Raw genomic sequence first — 21,741 nt, forward strand, 5'->3', positions numbered from 1 at the left:
GTTCTCAGCCGACGACACAAAACCGGCCGGATGTTGGTGCAAAGTTTTTTTTTCCCATTGTTTTTTTTTTTCTTTCTCTTATTTCTTCTTGCCTTTTCCTCCGTTTCCCAGAACACTGTTTCTGGTTCATGGAGTTGGAGAGAAAGTGACAGGGCCCCTGGCAAGTAAGCTTTGCCTGATGGAGCGTACCCCCAAAATCACAGTCCTCAACTTAGTTTATGATTAAGCAGAACTGCACTGCACACCCAATCAGGTCTGTGGGGCTTCTGAAAGGATTTTGGTCTCGATATGTTGAAATCAACAAGTGACAGCACAGACTCGGTCATAGTGGGGGTTTCGTACTGTAGAAGACAGCACTGGCTCTGAGGAACATGGCTGTGTTGTTTACTGGATTTCTTAAACGCAGCTGAAATTTGCTGTTGGTGTGACAGTCCTGTAGGAATTTGGGGTGCTCTGTGGCTCACAGTCTTGCACCGTTCATGTTTACCTTAATCTAAGGGCAGTGACCGCGCCTTTAAAGCTGGTCATCGGCTCGGTTTCTGACTCAGGGCGGACCTGGTACTTTTTAGGATTCCGTTCCTCTTGTGCTTGAAGTCAGCCTTCCAGTCAGCGCAGTGGAAACTCGGATAAAGGGAACAGTGATACTCTAGGCTATGGAGTTAGGAAGAAGGGTGTTTGTGCGTGTTGGGGTCTGCTCAGCAGAACCACAGAAGTGAACATTTTTGGAAGCTCGGAGTAAAAAGGGGGCCTCGCCATGTAGACAAATCTCACTTTACCACTGAAGAATGTGTGTGTGTGTGTGTGTGTGTGCGTGTGTGTGCGTGTGTGTGCGTGTGTGTGCGTGTGTGTGTGTGTGTGTGTGTGTGTGTGTGTGTGTGCGTGTGTGTGTGTGTGTGTGTGTGTGTGAGTGTGTGTGTGTGTGTGTGAGAGAGAGAGAGAGAGAGAGAGATTTTTTTTCTCTCTCGGTAAAGAAAAGTTCTCCCCTCTTCAGGCTGCATTTGCTTGTCTTCTCAGCGTGAGTGTTTAATCTTTTCAGGGTGTTCAATTGGGCCACTGAATGAGCCCCGAGCTCTCTCCTGCGCCGAGCCGCGGAGCTTATTCTAAACCTCTAATCGCTGAGCAAACACAGCAGTGCTCTCCCACTCCTTTTCTGCACAGGCCACAATATAGCACTACTTTTTTTTTTTTTTTCCCCTCCTCTCTCCTCTCTCTCTCCTTCACTTTCACTTACTTTTCTCCGTACTTTTTTTTTTTTTTTTTTTTTTTTTTGTTTTTGGTCTTAAAAGTGGAGAGTGAAGCCGCGGCGGCGCACCCCCTCCTCGCGTTATTAAAGGGAAGCAGAGAGAGAGAGAGAGAGAGAGAGAGGGGTGAAGAGACCGCTCCGTAATTTACTGGGTTTTATTTACTACATCATCCAAATAACCTTTTCTGCGTGCGTGTTTGTTTTTTAATTAGTTGTCAGTCTTGAGAATCTCTGGCTCATACGGCGGCGCAAATATCCCCCCAGATTTAGAGCTCCGTCAATATTGTGGGCCCCCGCTGCTAACCTGCGCAGGCAGAGGGGCGCTGGCATTTGATGCAAAATAAATAAACCGAATTGTTCCTTTTGTTTTTTCATTGGCCGCCTCAAAGAAAGTTTTATTTGCTCCCTGTTCGTTTATTGCGCGCCGTGTTTGCTCTCCGCCGCGCCGGCCTTGCGAGGGTGGCCCGCTCCCTCCTGCAGATGCTCGGCTCGGTAGGCAGGAAGGGAAGCGCTCCGGCCCCGCAGACTCTCCCTTTATTGATTAGGCAGCAGCGGAGGCTGCTTTCTTACCCGCAGATGTAAAACCAACCCTAGTCTTCCCTCCCCGTGAGTCTTAAGTCTGCGGCTCAGGGCTGAGTGCGGCCCTCTTCCGCCGGTGGTGAGTCCTTCTCTCATCCCCTCCTCCTCCTTCCTCCCCGCGCCGTCCTCCTCCTCCTCCTCCTCCTCGCTGAATTGCGTTCTCCTTGTCTCTCGATCCGCAGAGAAAGCTGCTGGCCATCTACCTCCACAATGACGAGAGCGTGCTCACCAACGTCTTCTGCTCCCAAATGATGTGCGCAGAGTCCATAGTCTCCTATCTCAGCCAGAACTTCATCACCTGGGCCTGGGACGTCACTAAGGAAGCTAACAAAGCCAGGTACGCCCGTGAAGCATGTTTACATCCCTACGAGCACCACCCGTCTCACATACAACTGACGTAAGCAGAAAGAGAGGCTAGCTTAGCTGATGTTTAATATATACCACGCCATGCTAGTAAGGTCATGTGGTGGGTTGTGCTAATGTCATGTATATTCAAGATGAGCATTTGGCACTATGTATTCTTGAGAAACATAGCCATCTTGCTGGCTCAGTAGTTAGTATGAAGAGCTATTTAGTTTAAACTTGCGTTCACTCACTTGAGCTTAAAATTGACTCAGGGTGAAATATGCGAATGAAAACATCCTGACCTGAGACAGAGCATAATAATTGAGCAGGAACTATATTTGTGCGCTCATGAATTGGCCATGATCCAGAAATGGGCCAGCTCACCACATGGCCCCTCTTCAGCAGGTCCCCGATTCCGCACAGTCCCAAAATTACCCCGTGCTAATTGGGCCATCTCAGCCCAAGAGGAGTACTCAACAGAAAGTAGTAATAATAATAAATGTTCTTAAAAATGCTTGGTAAATATCTTTGGCTACTTGGCACTAACCTAACAAAATAAGATTGCTCTTCTTTCAGGTTGCTTGAAAAAGTACTTGACTTAATTGCTTGTAGCTTTTTTAATAGTAGATATCTTTTTTGTAGTAGAAATGAGGTAAAAATTTAGTAGAAGTCACCAACTACATTACATTAAATTACATTACATTACAGGCATTTAGCAGATACTCGTATCCAGAGTGACTTACACATTTACACTGACTTACACTTTTTCATAGAATTGAACTAGTCTGCTTTGTTGTCAAACCTGTTTATCAGTTTGCAAGCACACTTTGTTGGCTATAAAATGTGAAGAGTGTTCACATTTTGACAGTGTACTAGGAAAAGAATATACTTCATTTTGCTTTTGTTTGCATGTAGGATTCCATAAAGTGCAGAAACATTCCCTCAGACTGATTCAAAGGTGAACAAATTACTGGTGCTGCTACGTGGCCTGAAATGCTAGTAATGGAACAGGACTGATTATTTCACTGGCCTTTTCAGTCAACAAATTTTCAGCCTTAGAAATAAGTTTCCATTCACTTCCTTGAGTCACTTCCATTAGGAGTTCAGCAAAACTGCGGAGGATAAAGTTCAGTGCCCGTTTGCTGCAGCTTTTCTTTGTACCAGCCTCAAACATTCGGCGCTCTGAAACTCCTCCAAATCGGAGTAATTTTGTCCGGTTTTCTGAACCCTGAGAGCCACAGAAACGTGCGTGAGGCTCAGGCTTGTCAAGCGAGAGTAGATGATATCTTAATCGAGGAAATTTCGGCACCCCCGTCACCCCCGGTCTCTCTAACCCGAGCATCTCTGGCCACGTAGGAGGGGGGGGGGTGAACACATACCCATGACAAAAGCAGTTGTGTTTGCGGAATGAGGCCCCCATTGAACAATCCTTTCTAATCTGCGTGAATGGAGGGCCAATTATACACGGAGCCCCCGAGTGGAGCGCGCCTCCGAGAATATCTTCATTTTGTTTGGGCCCGAGCGTGACTGCGACTCCGTCCATATGTCATCCGCTGCAGTTGCACACACCCAACAGCAGGTTCTGGATTCAGTGCATTTACTGTTCCCAGGAAGTCAAAAGTGGTGGGGTTTTAGCATGAGGGGGGGGGGAAGGGGGGGGAAAGGGGGGGGGGGGGTGTTCAGAGCCTGGGAGATTGTGGGGATTTGGGGAGAGCTGGTGTGGAGATGCTAATTGATCAGAGCCCCCTCCCCGCCCCCCCCTCCAGATTCCTCCCTAAGTGCGCCCGTTTCCTGGCAGGTATTTTCCCTGACCCTGGCAGTGCCTATCCACTCTCACAAGCCCCTCAACTCTTGACCCCAAACCGGTCTCACCCCCCTACGCCCCCCCCCTCCGCCCCGGTGCAGCAGGGGCATAATGGAGCGGCAGCCCAGGTGTGAGCGCTCGGCTGAGGGGCCAGACAGGGCCCTCCTCCCGCGGGGGAGAGGGGGACCCGGCCGGTAGCCAGATGGAGGTTTGATTGGGCCCAGCAGCAGCCCTGGCTCCAGGGCAGGCTAAAGGCTTTTCCTTCCACTACGCTACACCACTAAGCCCACCCCCTGGAAGGAGGCGTTTAAGAAAGACGGGGGGAGAGTTTCAGACACTGACCCCGCTCCTTTTTTTATTTCCTTTTAGGATATTCTGCCCCCTCATTCCTCTCCCTTTCTCCCTTTTGCTTTTTGCTTTTTGCCCCAGCTGAGCCATTTTATTGCAGATTAAAGGCGGGCAACATCTGGAGCTTTTCAGAATTTTTCGCTGCTACACACACACACGCACACACGCGCGCACACACACACGCTGTCACATTCTCACGCTCTCAGGTTGAGGCTGACTGACTGCTGATTGGTATTAGTCACAGTGGTTGTGCAGAACGTGTCCTGGCTCCTAGGGCTTTTTTTTTTTTTTCCCAAGGAATCTGCCGGACTGCATTGTTTGGCTCGCACTATTTTAAATAGCTCGAGCGAGTACACTTCATACCGCATCAGAAATAGTGTGCGCTCCTGTCAACCGTGATTGACACTGACGTTATTTTAAAATACTTCAGACAAAGGACACTGTCCGTGGGAAGTATGGAAAGAATTTGAAAATGAATACAGTATGACATTAATTTCATTTGAGGGTTGCACATTAATCAGTGTTGTCAATTTAAAGTGTTAAGGCTGTGGCTTTTGTGCATCTTACCAGAATACTCCCTATTGTGTATACTGTATACAGTTACTTTGTACTGTACTGTGCACTCTGGTGGAAAGAAGGAATTCCACATTGAACATTTTAACTAATGTAAAGTGCATTACCATTACCCTGTAACGTGGAATTTAAATGCAAAAGGGAGTTGTATTTTTATTACCGGTGCATCTAGCACATTAATAAGTAACCTTTTCATGGAATGCCTGAGGCCTTTATTTGATCCACAACATGTCCGGACAGAAATCGAGTGCGCAGTATTTGTGGCAAAGTATCTTTTTTTTTTGACGTTCCGTGGAGACAGTTCTCCGCATGGTTGAACAATGGACAGCGATTGCTGGAAGGTGTTCAGTGAGGTTTGTGGAGTACTGAAGCAGTCCATTTAGATCATGCCAATCACTCTGCTACCGTCTGGGGAAGCATTAACATTTTCACATCTGGAGCGGAGGATGGCCGTGAGGAGAATCTCATTCGCTCTTCTCGTTAAAAAACCACTAGTGCACACGGTGTGTGTGAGAAACCATCCTGAACCTAAACTCAGCTTGCGACTTTTTAAGTTTTATTTGAAAAAAACTCCTGTGGAATCCATCAATGGGGAGTGTCACTTGAACACACGTCTTATGATTTATTCATTTAATTTATTTTTTATTTTTTGCTAGTGTAAATTTTTAATTAGAGCTATAATGAATAAGCATCAACTGATTTAGACTGTCCTTTTTTGCGGTGTTTCTTAACGGCTTGGAAACATGCAGCTGTTGATTTGAAACGAGCTATGTAATCTTCTCCTCCTGTGGGTGGCTTTTGATCTGGTAGAGATCATTGTTTAGAGCCAACTGGCCTGCTGGAGGGTGAATTGGGGGTGATATGCATGTTAAGTTATAAAAGCCATTATTTAGGCTTCAGAATATACACTACATTTCCAAAAGCTTGTGGACACCCCTTCTAATTTGTGGTTTTGGCTATTTCAGCCACACCCATTGCTAACAGGTGCATAAAATCAAGAATACAGCCATGCAATCTCCATTGACAAACACTGGCAGTAGAATGGGTCGTACTGAAGAGCTCAGTGACTTCCAACGTGGCACTGTCATAAGATGCCACCTTTCTAACAAGTCAGTTTGTCAAATTTCTGCCCTGCTAGAGCTGCCCTAGTCAACAGCTGGTGCTTTTATTATGAAGTGGAAATTTATAGGAGCAACAACACCTCAGCCGAGAAGCGGTAGGCCTCACAAGCTCACGGAACGAGACCGCTGAGTGCTGAAGCATGTGGCACGTAAAAATCACTCACTACAGAATTCCACACTATCTCTGGAAACAATGTCAGCACATGAACTGTTTGTCAACAGTTTCACGAAATGGGTTTCCATGGCCGAGCAGCTGTACCCAAGCCTAAGATCACCATGCACAATGCCAAGCGTTGGCTGTAGTGGTGTGAAGCACACCGTTGGACTCTGGAGCAGTGAGAATGTGGTCTCCAGGGTGATGAATCACACTTCACTATCTGGCAGTGTGACAGATGAATCTGGGTTTGTCGGAATGCAGTCTCAACTAATCATGGTCTGGGGCTGTTTTTCATGGTTTTTATGGTTCTAGGCCCTTTAGTTCCTGCGAAGGAAAATCTTTATGCTACAGCATACAGTGACATTCTAGAGAATTGTGTGCTTCCAGCTGTTTGGGGAAGGCCCTTTTCTGTTTCAGCATGACAGTGCCTCCATGCACAAACCAAGGTCCATATAGAAATGATTTGCTGAGTCTGGTGGGGAAGAATTTTACTGGCCTGCACAGAGCCCTGACCTCTACCCCATCAAACACCTTTGGGATGAGTTGAAATGCCGACTGCGAGCCAGGCCTTATCGCCCAACATCAGTGCCCGACCTCACTAATGCTCTTGTGGCCGAATGTAAGTGAATCCCTGCCGCCATGTTCCCAAATCTACTGGAAAGCCTTCCCAGAAGAGTGGAGGCTGTTACAGCTGCAAAGGGGGGGTCCAACTCCATATTAATGCCCTTGGTTTCAGAATGTTCAGTAAGTACATAAGGGTATGGTGTTCAGGTGTCCACATACTTTTGGAAATGTTGTGTACATGTGTGTATATAGAAAATCCAAACTGGCGGCATCTTTATTAGAAGCAGTGCTTGTGTTGGCCAGTTCATAAGAATGCCAACATCTAATTAAATATGCACTACATTTTGTGTGCGTATGTGTGTGTATATAAATATATAACATAAAATAAATAATATATTGTATATAAAAACCAGCTTGGATACACGCTGCTTCTGATAAAGATGCAAGTTGTGTATTTGTTCTTATGTAGGTTCAGATTTGGACCTGGTAAGAAACCTGGTGCTCTGGTGTTTTCGCCATGTGGCCGTAGCTCTCTCTCTCTTTTCTTCCTGAGACGAGGGTGTTGAGGAGAGGCGAGCCTCACATAATGGGGTTGGGTTTCACTGCAGCCCGTGGCGATTGTTCTCGCGTCCTGTGTGAGTGGTTGGAATTAGCTCCCTGCGTTATTGTTTACGGCCAGCCCCGGCCAGGCCTGTTTCCAGCCCTCTGCACCCAGGGCCCGGCGTAGAACACAGGGCTCCACTGTCCTCCCCGGCCTCTCTGGGAGAGGGGGGCGTGTCCTCAAATATCAGGTGCTTAATTGGACACCCCTTTATCCTCTGCACTCGAGTCGCCTCCAGAACGTGATGCACGTTTATTTTTCCACGTGCGCCGTTCGTAAAAGGCGGACTGTGCCAGGTAGTCCCGTAGCACGGGGAGTCCAAGGCTGTGCCGATGCCCAGGTAGGGAGGGTTTGACTCCGCAGGGCTCTCCTTGTCATTGCGTGACATTGGTGACTCTGTTGATTGGTTGTGTCATCCTCACACAGTATCAATAAGTTGGCCGACAGCATGTGTTTTAGAGGTGGCTTTTGGGCAGTCCAAAAACTAGGGGGGGGGGGGGGGATAAACCACCAGGGATGAAAATCCCATCTGTTAACCTGGCTCATTGAGGTGCATAAAATGAGTCTTTACTCAATCCTGGACCAGCTCTCGCTGTGACGGCGAGCTTCCTGCGGGGGGGAACCGCTGTACGACTGGATTCCGGAGTCGACGGCGGGGTCTGGGTGGTTTAATAATGCATTCTGAAGGCCGGACTCCATGGAAAAGGACAAGCGTTTGCGGATTGGCGCGGTGCAGTGGCCACCCGGTCGGCGTCTGGCAGCCCCCAATTCATTCCTAATGAGGAGCCCGACTGCAGCGCCCTCTCCTCGCTCCACTCATCCCGCCTCAGACTACTTTCTCCACTGACCCGTCATGCTCGACCCATTCCATTCCACTACTTTTTTATTTTTTTTTTTATCAGCCAGTTATTAAAACAGATCTTATTAAAATGAGAAACTAATCTATATTTGCATTCGGTCTATGGCAATTCATTAATATTATGACATTTACGGTGAGCTCTGAGGGGTCCGCCCGCTACCCTTTTCCTCCAGCGAAATGTTAATTTAAAGTTCTGTCTTTGTAATGGAATAAGAAATCCTCTCTGCCCTATCAATTCATCATGTCTGGTGAGGAATACTAATTCCGCTCCTGCCCTTGTTTAGAAGGACATCGGCGAGAGCGGAGCGCGGAATGGGTTTTAAAGTCCCGCACGTTGTGAACGGGGTGGTGTTTTTGGGCAGCGGTGACCGTCTGAATGCCCCCCCCCCCCCCCCTTCTGTGCAGACTGCTGACCATGTGCACGAGGCTCTTCGGCAGCGTGGTGGCACAGACCATCCGAACGTACAAGACCGACCAGTTCCCCCTCCTGCTCATCGTCATGGGCAAGAGGGCGTCCAACGAAGTCTTAAACGTCATCCAAGGTAAGGACGGGGGCTGGCCGACGGGCCTTGGGTAGCTGCGGCGATAGTGTCGATTGTACCCAAGCGCAGCCCGGGCTGTTTCTCCTGGTCACGGTTTGTCAAACCGCCTTCGACAGAACTCTTAGTTTACCGTCATTGGACTCATTCATGCATTCTTTCATCCCTAAATCTTTATTCTTGTCGTTGTTTTGAGTGACTTTGCCGATCCGCTCTGTGTGTCTGTCTGCAGGAAACACGACGGTGGACGAGCTGATGATGAGGCTCATGGGGGCGATGGAGATATTCACTGCCCAGCAACAGGAGGACATCAAGGACGAGGTGAGGGGAGGGGAACCCCGGGGGAGGGCCTGGAGACCTGAGGAGGGACAATGTCACGCACTGAATCCCCAAAACTGGGTGTGGCCCGAATCTTCAAAGGACACCCGTGAAAACCCACTTAAACCGTACACATTCCACACAGGCTATAGACAGCACACTTTCCCCGTTATTTTTATTTTTGCAGCCGTACGCTCTGCGTGCCAGGCAGGCCCGCTCAGTCAGATCAGATCTGCTCGCGGCCGTGTGTTGTGCTGCGCGCTTCCCTGTCGGGATTCTCCGCGCCTCGCCGCCGTGCGGCTGAATGGCGGGTAATCCACGGCGTCGCTACAGTACGCCGGGGAACAGACCGCCGCACGCTGAGAAGGCGAGAGCTTTGTGGCCGCCGCCGCCGCCGCCGCCGAACTGGATGGACAGGGGGAGAAAAAAAAAACAAATGCGTTCTGAAAAAAAAAAAAAAGAGCATTGTGAGTCCGGTGGAAAGAGTTGCTTTGTCTGAGGAGGTGGGAGAAAAGCACAACCGTGTTCCCGATTCTCTCCTCGCCTCTCTCTCTCTCTCTCTCTCTCTCTCTCTCTCTCTCTCGCGCTCTCTCTCAGAGGTCCCGGACAATGCGAGCAGGATGCGGATTCCGGTTCTTTCTACCCCTCTCTTTCTCCCAGGCCCCTTTGAGCCAACAGAAACTGTGAACACAGAACAATCCCGCGGCCCCCGCTCCATTTATCGCAGCAGCCAGATAAAATGGAGACAGTGTATCTTTCGTGTAAATATGGGAATCCCGAAAGCTTAGCGAACAGAATAGGGCGCGGCTCTCGTGAGGAAACGCGCCACATCAAAAGGAGGCCATTCTGCACAGTGCCCAAATGAACTCTTTCAATTTCATGCAGGAGGGCTGTTAAAGGGGCAATTGTTAGGATACAGAGGTATTTCATTCATGTATTTATTTAGCCTTTCAAAATTTGTCTGTGAGCTCATGTGAAAGGTGCTTGTCTTTTAAAATGTGTGCAACCTGCTGTTCTCTCCTTTGAATATCCACAGGTAACATCATCCAGTTTTGTTTTGCGTTTTTTTTTTTTTTTTTGGGTTGAAAAAAGTTCCGCTTCAGAATAAGAGAAAATACAACTGAGAAATACTGAGTCATATTTTTTTAAGCTTATAATTTGATTTAAATATTTTCTAGTTGGCTCTTTGCATAACAGAGTATTTCAGTTAAACTGAAGTACAAGTAACATCTGCATGGTGGGGAAATCCAAATAGGTCATTGCTCTGGCCTTCCTCAAATGGAAATTAAGATCTGATGCAGGCCAAGGGAGCTAATCTTTCATATTTCAGTAATAAACTTATTTCCCCTCAGATTTTATCTGTGTGCACTATTATTCTTTAGGGTAGCAGCTTGGCTTAGTTGTTGTACTGGCTTTCCCTGTATAACTGATTGTGTATGCCCTGGCTGTCTGTACACACACAAATTAACACTATTGAATGTGTTCCTGTGTTCACCCCAGAAAACTGTGGTCACCAAGGCCTCACAGTTTAAAAATGTGAAGATTGAAACGGTTCCCTTTCTGGCCACCCACTGCTGAATGTCCTTTTGGGCCTGAAAACTGAAAAGTTTTTTGGCCATTTGTGTTGTGCCCTGGCATTCTACAAGTTGCCATGCCTGTCACTCTCTTTGGGCTCCTTCTGGTTAATCGCACCCCATTATTCAAGTCACTTTCAATGGAATAACAGGTCCTCTGGAGCTCAGTCATCTGTGCTGTACGCGGAGTGTCTTGATGGTACAGTTATCCCAAGACTGTCAGTGTGTTTCAACATTCAGTCGTGGGAAATTGTGAGAAATGCGCATAGATTGCTTGAAGGCTTAGAGGCAGATTTTTAGTGATTGGATGCAAGGTGACATCTGAGTCATTCTGGTATGGATACTTTTCCAACAGTAGTGACTGCAGTCAGATGCCCGGTCTTCCAGAAAATAACAAAAAGCATTAACAGTGAAAGGTAACAAGAAGAATCTGTACCTTGACAATCATTTGTCATTGTGTCATCAATGACAGTCCTGTCATGTCAGACCATTGCAGAGTATGGTGTAGTATGAGTCTTGCATTTGGTCTTAGAGTTACTGATTGATGTATTGCTGTTTTAACTTAAAGAAAAGCAGCACTTTACTTTGTCAACATTGTCATTACTGTATTTATATATTGATAATTATTTTTTTACTTACGTGATTATTACAGTTGCTTTTATATGCAGTGTGGACCCTATTGTGTGTGTGCAGGCAGGCTGAGCCTATGTCAGATGTCTCACTAGCACAGAGCAGGTTCCACAAGTCCAGGTTTTTTTTTTTTAAGTGTTCACAATTCAAATAATTACAGTGGAAATGAAGGAAATGTGATGTGACTAAGGCGCATATCTGACATTTGAAGGAACAAATTGCAGCGGTGTGGTAACGTACTGAATGCTCTTGTTGGTGAACCACCGGAATTCAGGACCGCATCCCAGAAATGTCAAGTTGTATCCTGTCTCAGGTGTTAATTGAACATATCTAACTTTTTTATGCCTGGAGACTTTAATTTACTCTTTACAATTTTGCTCTCGCTCGGAGTAGGGTGTTACAATTAATACATCAGAGGCTTGGCTCTTGTTCCAGAACGTACTGTTGTTCCGCAGCGTCGGTACCGTTTGTCTTTTCAAAGTAATGAGCCTCGGAGGTCTGGAATGTGACCGTATGCCGTGTGCAGAAACCTCAGTGGACGTAGGCGTCGGCGAATTCGCTGCGTCGCACCCCCGTGCCGTGGACGGCCCTCGCCATGACTCAGACACTCGTCCCCCCCACCCCCCCCCCCCCCCCCCCCCGTCTGCGTTGGCCACGACCGCACTGACCTCCCTCTCGCCCTGTCTGTGACTCTCGCACTCGTCAGTCACCACAGACAGCTGCCCAGACCGCAGCTGCATTCCTCAGCAACTGACATGCCTGCAAGCCATAAACAGGCCTGGGGAGAAAGTTTTCACACTTGATTTGAGCAGATTTGATGGCTCCAGCGATGCCTCTCTTAGTCTGTTGAAGTATTTCGGTTCACATTAGCTTTTTTTCTTTCCTAATGGGAATATGTTCAGGCTAATGCTTTTTAGGGGTTTAAGTGGGCTGTACATCGTCGTGTGTTTAAGTGCACTTCTCAGACGCTTTAATTTGTTTTATGGAAGTGCTAGTCGAGCCCCTAACCACGGGGAACAGCGTCTAATGAACATGAAGATTTTTTTAATTGCTGTGCTATAATTAAAAAAAAAAGGATGATTCTGAAAATTGAATAGAGAGGAGGACGAGGGTGGGAACATACGACTGGCCTTCCCTACTGTGCATGCTGAGCTTCAGTACGCTGTTGGAAGGGAGTGTGGTTCAGATTCGGTCTGTGGAGAAACGTTTTCTCCGTGCGTATTTCTAACGCTTCGTGACACGCTGTCGTGAATACGGAGCGCACGCTTTGCTAAACCGTCTCTCTTCAAACTCTCGCCGTGAGAAAAGTGGGCGAAACGTTGACGTACAGTGTCACGAAAACAAAGGCCTCTCGACACATGTATTTATCTTTGAGGTGCTACCCTTGTCAAGAAGACTTTGTTACACAACATCGCACCTAATTGTTTTGGCCACTTTTCAGAATTTACCGACGAGACGGGTTGGTGAAGCGTATTCGCTAAAGCTCTCCAGAGCCCTTTATGAGAGTTCATATTCAGAAGTTTCCGGTACTACGGTTTGTTGTGGATGTGGGGAGAGATGTTGCCATCCTATTCAATTTACGGTAGTGCACTTTTTGAGACTGAGAATAAGTATACATTTTCCTTTTGACTTCCCCCACTTACTCTGTCAGTGGCTTTACCTTCGCTGTGTTTCGCATGCGTCACAGCACGCAACCCGGGATTCAGGAAAGTCCTCCAAGCATGAAGACAAATGCCAGTCCCTGACTGCACAACACAAGCTGTTCTTTTTCTCTCCCATAGAAACCCTCTCTCCCGTTGCAGGTGCAGAAGGAGCACACTGCCTGCGGACAAACAGGCACTTGGACTAGAATAAATGGCAGTTAGCCTTGAAGAAGTTCTCAAACTATGAACTTAAGCATCAGATTCCGTCATTATAATCATTCCTGTTTTCGTCCCTATGCCTGTCCGCTTCCTGACCAGTTGATGTGTGTTGTGGATTGTTGTTGCTTTTGTCTGGTAATGTGTCTGTGTCTGTCTCACCTCGGCATTGTTGCTCATTCCTGCCTCTCTCGCCTCCCTCAGGACGAACGTGAAGCCAGAGAGATGGTGAAGAGGGAGCAGGACGAGGCCTACCGCTTGTCTTTAGAAGCCGATCGCAAAAAGGTGCGTTTCACGGGATATCTCAAACGGCATTTTTCCCCTCAAAGGTTACTCTGGTAACCAGAGGTGGTTCCTCTGACCCCGGCCCTTCCTGCCAGTGCTGCCCCAAAGTGCGCTGGTCCAGGAGCCCGGGCCTGCAAACACAGCCCTGATCCCGTACACCGCCGATAAGACCACAAAATCAATACAGCAGACACCCAGTGAGTTCTAGTGTTAAAGTTCCCAGTTTGCCTTTCATCCGGGCTGACTGTCCCTTCCCACAGGCCTTTGCGTGCGCCGCTGGCGCGGACGGCTCGGGTGTGGAGGGTAACGGTGTTGTGTTGTGTCTTGCAGAGAGAAGCGCAGGAGAGAGAGGAGGCCGAGCAGGTTCGTCTGGAGCAGATCCGGAAAGAGCAGGAGGAGGAGCGCGAGGTGAGGAGGAGAAGTTTTTTGTTTGTTTCAGATGTGCAATTTCAAGGTGCATTTCTTTGGTTCGCGTTTTGCACGTTCAGAAGTCATTGTTTGAATATGCAGGCCTAATTTTAATCGGGGGGAAATGTGGGTGTACCAGCCCCAGAGCGGGGCCTAACTCTCTCTCTCTCTCCGGAGCGTCCCGTCGGCAGGCCCGCGGGGCTGTGTGGGATTTGTCGTTGTGCAGAAGCGGGGGGAGAAGAACACGATACAGCAGCAGGAACAGAGAGCGGAGAATGCGCTCTAATCTCCGGACTGAACGCCGACTCCTGTTCCGCTCTCTCTCGCAGCGGCGCCATTACCGCCATTATCCTTCCCGCGCTCCCAAACCCGCAAGCTCCTTTTAAAAACCAAATAAACACTGGGACGGCAACAAAGGCGCACGTTGCTCCACGCACAAAGGGAGAGCATTATCGAAACTGGAAAGCCGTGGCTGTTCAGTCTGCAATTATATCTCCTTTTCTTCTGATTATTGGGTATTTGCTCGGTGGCGAACTCCATAGCGACTGGATCAGGTGAAGCTGCGGTCTCAGATGATTTGTCACATTAGTTAAACAGCCCTTGGACAAAAGGCCCTGGCTGGCTTTAATTATATCACTGCGCAGTGCTCTCGGCCTCATTGCCATGGCTTCCCGTTCGCCAACAATGGCCCTGCCGTGAGCAACAGTGTAGATATTCTGAAACACAATACCCCACAATGCCCTCGCTCCCGTCCGAACGCACAGTGTATGCCTCCGTGACCTCCTGTGGGCTTACCTGACAATGCTGAGCTGCTCGCTCTGGGGGCGGGGGGCGGGGGGGGGGGGGGTCAGGAGAGCGAACACGCATGTGAGAGGTGTGGGGGTAATTGTTTACGGGGACCTGCCTGTTTTTGGTCGGGTGGCCGGCTCTCCGCCGGTTTCGCCCGTGAGCCGGCCGGCGCTGTTTGTCATGCGCGAGGAGTCCTGTCACGTGTGGAAGCTGTTTGTAGAAACTGCTTCTCGGGAGTGTTTGTGTTTCTTTTCTTTTCTTCTTCTTCCCTGTTTGTTTGTTTTTTTTAATGATGCTCCACTCGCAGGGCTGTGGTTTGACGGAGGAGGGCTGGGTTCCTGGTGTCGGTAATGAACCTTTGGGGACCTGAGGGGCCTCCACACACACACACACACACACACACACACACACCTCGGGCGGAGCTTGGAAAACAACCCAAAGGAAAAGCTGGCTGACTGCAACACAGTGTACAGTACAATGCAAAAACATCAGCGTAATTTCATACGGGTTCGTTCGGAAAACAAGTCACACGGCATGAGGTCAGAGAGCTGAAGCTCCGCCTTACGGACCGACCGGTCAGTCAGACGGGACGTGAACCTGGAAGCAAGCGCACACAATTACACCTTCTCAAGCACCTCATTACGGGGTATACATAAGGCAGGTCCTCTTTGTTACTGCCAGTCAGGCGGAAACAATGAGCATTAAACAGTGAAGCCACACTTTCCGTTGATTAGCATAAGTAAATAATGCACATGCACCTGTCCCTCTGTGACCGCGTGTTGGGTCTGGCGAGTTGGGCACAAGTTTCCAAGGAAGCTGGCATAATGGAACACAAACAACTGTAACCTGCCTTCTCCTGCACTACGGAGCGAAGCCTTTAAATGAACTGCTTTCTTATTTAGCAGTTAGTTTATGGAGCCACAGTGCAGTGCATCGGCTGTGCTGCTGCTCCCTCTCAGTGTTCTCTCTGCAGTCTTATGATGCAGCGAGACCCATTTGTAGCTGTGAACCTGCAGCTCTGCCCTGTACCCTTCTGAGGCTTTCTCTTTCAGTTGTTCTCGGTTGCTCTGTAATCGACCTTCAGATGACGTACTTCAGTAATATGGGTTCTGTGTAATTTTGTTTTTTTTTTCAGACGGGTGGCTTTTTTGCCAGCAGGTGTTAGCTGTAGACTGGTCATTTGCTGCATCTTGTTGTGCCTCATGATCTGGAAAGTGGACATATGACCTGTGGTGTTCTCATGAGCTCTGCGGTTATGTTGCCTTTTATTGTTGGTTCTACTTTGTGAAACTATTTTATTGCTGGATAAATTTTGACCTTTTAAATGAACAAAGCAGGAGTCGTTTTAGTAACCGTTCCAATGAATCATTCAATGTAACCTGAGTTCTTTCAAAGTTGTCTTTCAGATGTTTCCGAGCTCACGACCAACACCCATTACTGATGTGTTTGTATCTCTTATGTTCTACTGTATTTTGAAAGTTCAGTATATATATATATACATACGGGTTTGTTCGCAGTAAATGGACGAAGCCTTTCGCTATTGTGTGGACAGGAAGCTGCTCATTGTCCGGGCCGCGCAGGTACGGCCATTAGACGTGCGTAAATAATGCACCTGTTAAATGGCTCTCCCGCGCGCTGTAAGCCAATCCGCACAAGTGACATTCACAGCTTTATTTGACGATCTGTGCGAACGCAGACGGCACAATGTGCCTTTTGGACCGGCCCTATTGAAGAGAGAGAGAGAGAGAGCAGAGCTTTAGTGATATTTAGCCCGTGGCCCTGGGGCCCGGTGCGCTGCGGGCGGGTTGGCGGGACGGGGTGGGGGGGTGGGGTTGGGGGGGGGGGGGCATTGTGTGGAGCCGCATGGCGTGTGCGGAGGGACAGCTGTTGGGAGTCATTGAGCGCAGCGTCTCCCTGCCCGCCAGAAGAATGGCCTGTTTCTCCCGCATTGTGCGCGAGTAAACAAGGCAACATGATGTCCCCACACCTGGAGCCCGGCCAGCGCGGGCCGGCCCCGCTCGCTTCGCCCCGCTCGCTCGCCCCGCCGCGACAACGCCCCCGGCAACAAAGCCCCGGCGCGGAGCCGTACAGTAGGGGAAAAATGGGGGGGGGGCGGGGGGGGGAGCGCGGCCTGTGATTCGCCGTCTTTTGTGCCGGGGCGGTGGATGAAAGGGAGGCCGGGCCATGGGAGTTTTTATCGCTGGCGTGGAGAGGAGGAGAGGAGAGGAGGAGAGGAGAGGAGGAGAGGAGAAGGAGGTGGTGGTCGGGGGGAGTTAACGGAGCCAGCCTTGGCCCCCGTCAGGTGCACACGCCTCTCCGGCCGTTCAGTGTGTGCATGTGTGTGTGGGTGTGTGTGTGTATGTGTGTGCGCATGCTGGTCTGTGTGTGTGCGTGCGCGTGCGTGTGTTTGTGAGTATATGTGGGTGTGCGTGTACGGGTGTGTATGTGTGCGAGTGTATGTGTGTGTATGTGTGTGCGCATGCAGGTGTGTGTGTGTGTGTGTGTTTGTGTGTATATGTGGGTGTGCATGTACAGGTGTGTGTGTGTGTGTATGTGTATGTGTGTGCGCATGCAGCTGTGCGTGTGTTTGTGAGTATATGTTGGTGTGCGTGTGCGGGTGTGTGTGAGTGTGTATGTGTGTGCGCGTGCTGGTGTGCGTGTGTTTGTGAGTATATGTGGGTGTGCGTGTGCGGGTGTGTGCGTTTGTTTGTGTGTGCGAGTGTATGTGTGTGTATGTGTGTGTGTGTGTGTATGTGTGCGAGTGTGTGTATGTGTGTGCGCATGCAGGTGTGTTTGTGTGTATGTGTGGGTGTGTGTGTGTGCATATGTGTGTGTGTGTGTATGCGTGTGTGTGTGTGTGTGTATGCGTGTGTGTATGTGTGCATATGTGTGTGTGTGTATGTGTGTGCGAGTGTGTATGTGTGTGTGTGTGTGTATGCGTGTGTGTGTGTATGTATGTGTGGCTGTGCATGTGTGGGTGTGTGCACGTGTTTGTGTGCGGGTGTGTATGTGTGCATATGTGTGTGTGTGTATGCGTGTGTGTGTGTGTGTGTGTATCGTCTGTGTGTGTGTATTCCTGTGGTGAAAAGGTGCTTGCTCTGTATGAGGAGCGGGGGCCCGTGTGCGCGTGTGGCTTCTCAGACGCGGCGGCCCGTGCTGGGGAGGGGCTCCCGGAGGACCCTTTATGCCGTCCCACCCGGGGGAGCGGGGCGGGCGGGCGCCGGGGGGGCCCCGGGGGGGCTCCGGGGGGGGGCTCCCGACACACGGGCACACAAAGACGGGAGCTGCTAATGAGCTACTGTTGTACACTTTTATGAAATATAATTGCATTATGGTCGGTAAATAAAGCTGCCATGTGTTGTCACAGCATATGCTGCCGACTGTCAAAACAGGAACAACAAGCTTTAGGTGAAAACCACAGAGGACCAGTTGGTTCTGCGCCGTGACATTGGAGATTTGATTAATTCCCCTGCAGTTGAGGATCATGATGCCCTTTTTTTTTTTGTTTTTTTTTTTTGTTGCAGTTATTGTGAATAAGCTGTGTATTTAGGAGTGAAAAAGGAACCTTTGTCTGTGTCTTTTTGATGCTTTATGAGCGTGTGGATAAAGAGCAGGCAGCAGGTAAAGCATCATTATGAATGGCACATAAAGAGCACACCTTTACTGGGGTAGGTGTGTTTTATTCTATTGCGTTTTTATTTTTGGTCAGTATAAAAATCACTGCAAATCAACAATGGCGCTCCCTTATTGTTTGAAGCCCCCGCCATGTTATCCACATTGTAAAAGGCTGTTTATTGCACATTTACGTCACTGTTCAGTTGATCGTTTGCAGTTTGTTTCTTACACAAAGTGTAAAATTTAGCTCTACTGTAGATGTGTTGTGGTATTAATAAGCGTGTTGTATGAGCCTAGAGTGGAGCTCAGTTTCCTCACGCGTGGCGGTCTGTGCCCCCCCCCCCCCTGCCCCCCCCCAGGCCATCCGGCTGTCCCTGGAGCAGACCCTGCCCCCGGAGCCGGAGGAGGAGGGCGGCGCGGCGGTCAGCAAGCTGCGCGTGCGCACGCCCAGCGGGGAGTTCCTGGAGCGCCGCTTCCTGGGGAGCTGCACGCTGCAGGTGCTCTTCCACTTCGTGGCCTCCAAGGGCTACCCCTGCGACGAGTTCAAGCTGCTCACCACCTTCCCCCGCAGAAACGTGAGTGCGCCCCCCCCCTTCCCCTCCGAGCGCTAACGCACGCACTAGCACACACACACACAGCAGCACACGCACTCTCTCCCTGGTCCTGTCCATCGCGCTAGCACACGCACACACAAGCTCTCCCTGGTCCTGTCCATCGCACTACCACACACACACACACACTAGCACACACACGCTCTCCCTGGTCCTGTCCATCGCACTAGCACACACACACTAGCACATGCATGCTCTCCCTGGTCCTGTCCATCGCACTACCACACACACACACACACTAGCACACACACGCTCTCCCTGGTCCTGTCCATCGCACTAGCACACACACACTAGCACATGCATGCTCTCCCTGGTCCTGTCCATCGCACTACCACACACACACACACACTAGCACACACACGCTCTCCCTGGTCCTGTCCATCGCACTAGCACACACACACTAGCACATGCATGCTCTCCCTGGTCCTGTCCATCGCACTAGCACACACACACTAGCACATGCATGCTCTCCCTGGCCATGTTCAGAGCCGCCGTCTGAGTTCACAACGCATGTTTGCTTCGTCTCTGTGGCTCACCCATCTCTGTCATTGGCCAAGGAGACCAGAGTCACGTGACTGCCTGCCTCTAAGTCACACTAAATTGTCATTATGCCAGTCATGTATTCTGTGGTCATGTTATGAAGATGTTCACCACTCCTCAGGTCATTCTTCAGCAGCTCGTTTTCCAATAGCCAAAGTTGAGCCGGGGGCTAATGGATATCTACAACATGCATACGTTAGACTCTGTGTCTACAATCAGTTTAATACACAATACACCCTGAAGCCTTTTGGTGATATAGTTACTCCTGCTAACTGAGGATTAGGACGATGCAGTGTAGTGATCAGAATTCTCGCATTCGTGTGAATGGCCCATCCTTGTAATGGATCTGTATTAGCACACAAAGGCACAGGCCAGTCTGTGCTTGTGTCTTTGTGTGTTTTCTGAGAAGTGGTCACCAGGTCCCCTCGTAGTGAACCACTCTGTTGCAAAACAATCCCCGGCAATTTGCAGAACAGCCTGTTCCGTGATCTCTCAATGTATCTCTGCTGGAAAATATACCTAGTAATAATTGGGTTGTTAATCCCACTGTGTGAGCGGCTAGAGTTTGTTGCTCCTCCTCGTCCCCTGTGTCTGGATAGTGTGACTGCAGGGATAGTCAGAGGCTTGCAGTTTAATTAAAAGCCATGGCAGGCTAATGAGAACCTTTTTCTACTGTGTGTGCATGTTTTTTTTTTTTTTATTCTATCCACAAGTGCATTTATAATTTGGTGAATAGTAATTAGGTTCCCTGTATGCACAAAAGAGCACTGGTTACTTAAGATACTGTCAGCAGTGTTCTGCTTGGCTCCACTGCACCTTGGCAACACTGGAGTTATCACAGTAATTAGAGACAGGGTTGGTAAGCTCTGTGGCAGGTAGCTAATGAGCTTCATTTTTAACTACCTGGTTAATTAGACTTGTGGAAACAAATATGGGATTTCTATTAATCAGGACGAGTGCACAGGCCTGCCCAGGCAGCCCACCACTGTGGTCTATGGGGAGCGGACGCACGCACACATGACCACGGCATGCGCTCTCTCTCACACACACACACTCACACTCACACTCACACTCACACTCACACACACACACACACACACACACACTCACACTCTCACTCACACACATACACACACACACTCACACACATACACACACACGCACACTCACACACACACACACACACACACATGCACACACACACACACACACACTCACACACACTCGCACGCGCACACTCACGCACACACACACACACACACACACACACACACACACTCACACACACAGTGTGCTCATGCACAGATGAACACATCGTGCTCACCGAAACACGCACACAAACTGACACCATGCATATTGTTACAACCAGTTCACTGGCCTTTTGGTGGGACTGTCCACCCAGACCCCAGAAGGGGTGCAGCCCCCCAGCAAAGACACACTAAAGGAAATGCCCCTCTGCAAGGCATTCACAATTCAGAACATACAAAAGGGTATGTACCCTCTGATAGACCTCTGATGTACCACCTATAGTCATTCTTCCACACGATAAACAACTGAATATGAGAGGCTGTCTTTAATGAGCAAGACGCTCACTATTCAAGCAAAGATCAAAAAGTGCTTCTGCCATGAGGACCAGTTTTTTTTTCTTTCGGTCTTTGAATGCCACTAGCCTTGCATCTCGGTTCCAAGTGAAACTCTAGAGGCGGGAGTTTAATGGCAGCCGGTGTTTGTGCCCAGTCTAATCCTCTCGCGCTCACATCTAATTAAACCCCAAACTCAGCACTGCGCCGTCACATCCAGAGTCTCCCAGCGTTTCTGTGGAAGGATTAGCGGATATACCACTATTGCATTTGTAATTTCTCCGCAAATGTTTAAGCCAAATCTTTTCCTCTCCCGCATTAAAACCGAAGATAATTTGCCAGAGATCTGCGGTTAAGGAAATAATTAAAACAGACGGGGAGAGGGGAAAAGAATACTTTTGTTTCCGCGGGCGGGCTGGGGAGTCGGGGGGGAAGATGTCCGAGCCGCTCTCTCTTTCCTGCGCTGACACGTCCGCGCGTCGCTGGTTTTCACCGGGCGCAGAGCGACGCCCTTCCTGCCGCCCCGCTGGCGCGTTTTAGCGGGCTCGCTCGCGTCCCCCGCGCTCGGTCCGCACGGCGCGTCCTTTTCTGATCTGTGGTCAGTGCCTGAATGGCTGCGAGCCATCGCAAGCAAACCAGTGACCGCAGAGGACACAGACCATTATGCACCAAATCTCCCCGAGGACTGGCCACAGAGGAAGCTGATACACTATAAAAATAGCCTGTGATAAATTGCAGTGTATTCATCCCGTACAGCTGGGTAGCCTGTTTGTCACTGCAAAAGAAAATATACAGCCTT

General features: G+C 49.3%; 1 protein-coding gene across 2 annotated transcripts in view; it reads left to right on the top strand.

Annotated features, from left to right (window-relative positions):
* Positions 1-21,741, top strand: part of faf1 (Fas (TNFRSF6) associated factor 1) — an 84,351-nt gene that overhangs the window by 55,366 nt on the left and 7,244 nt on the right. For both annotated transcript variants that reach the window (XM_035414832.1, XM_035414833.1), the window contains exons 13-18: positions 2,005-2,159; positions 8,600-8,736; positions 8,966-9,054; positions 13,319-13,399; positions 13,730-13,807; positions 18,571-18,786. In XM_035414832.1, coding sequence (XP_035270723.1) covers positions 2,005-2,159; positions 8,600-8,736; positions 8,966-9,054; positions 13,319-13,399; positions 13,730-13,807; positions 18,571-18,786 — 756 coding nt within the window. The remainder of the gene's footprint in view (positions 1-2,004; positions 2,160-8,599; positions 8,737-8,965; positions 9,055-13,318; positions 13,400-13,729; positions 13,808-18,570; positions 18,787-21,741) is intronic.

Source organism: Anguilla anguilla, chromosome 4 (assembly GCF_013347855.1).
Source record: "Anguilla anguilla isolate fAngAng1 chromosome 4, fAngAng1.pri, whole genome shotgun sequence".
Taxonomy (NCBI): Eukaryota; Metazoa; Chordata; class Actinopteri; order Anguilliformes; family Anguillidae; genus Anguilla; species Anguilla anguilla.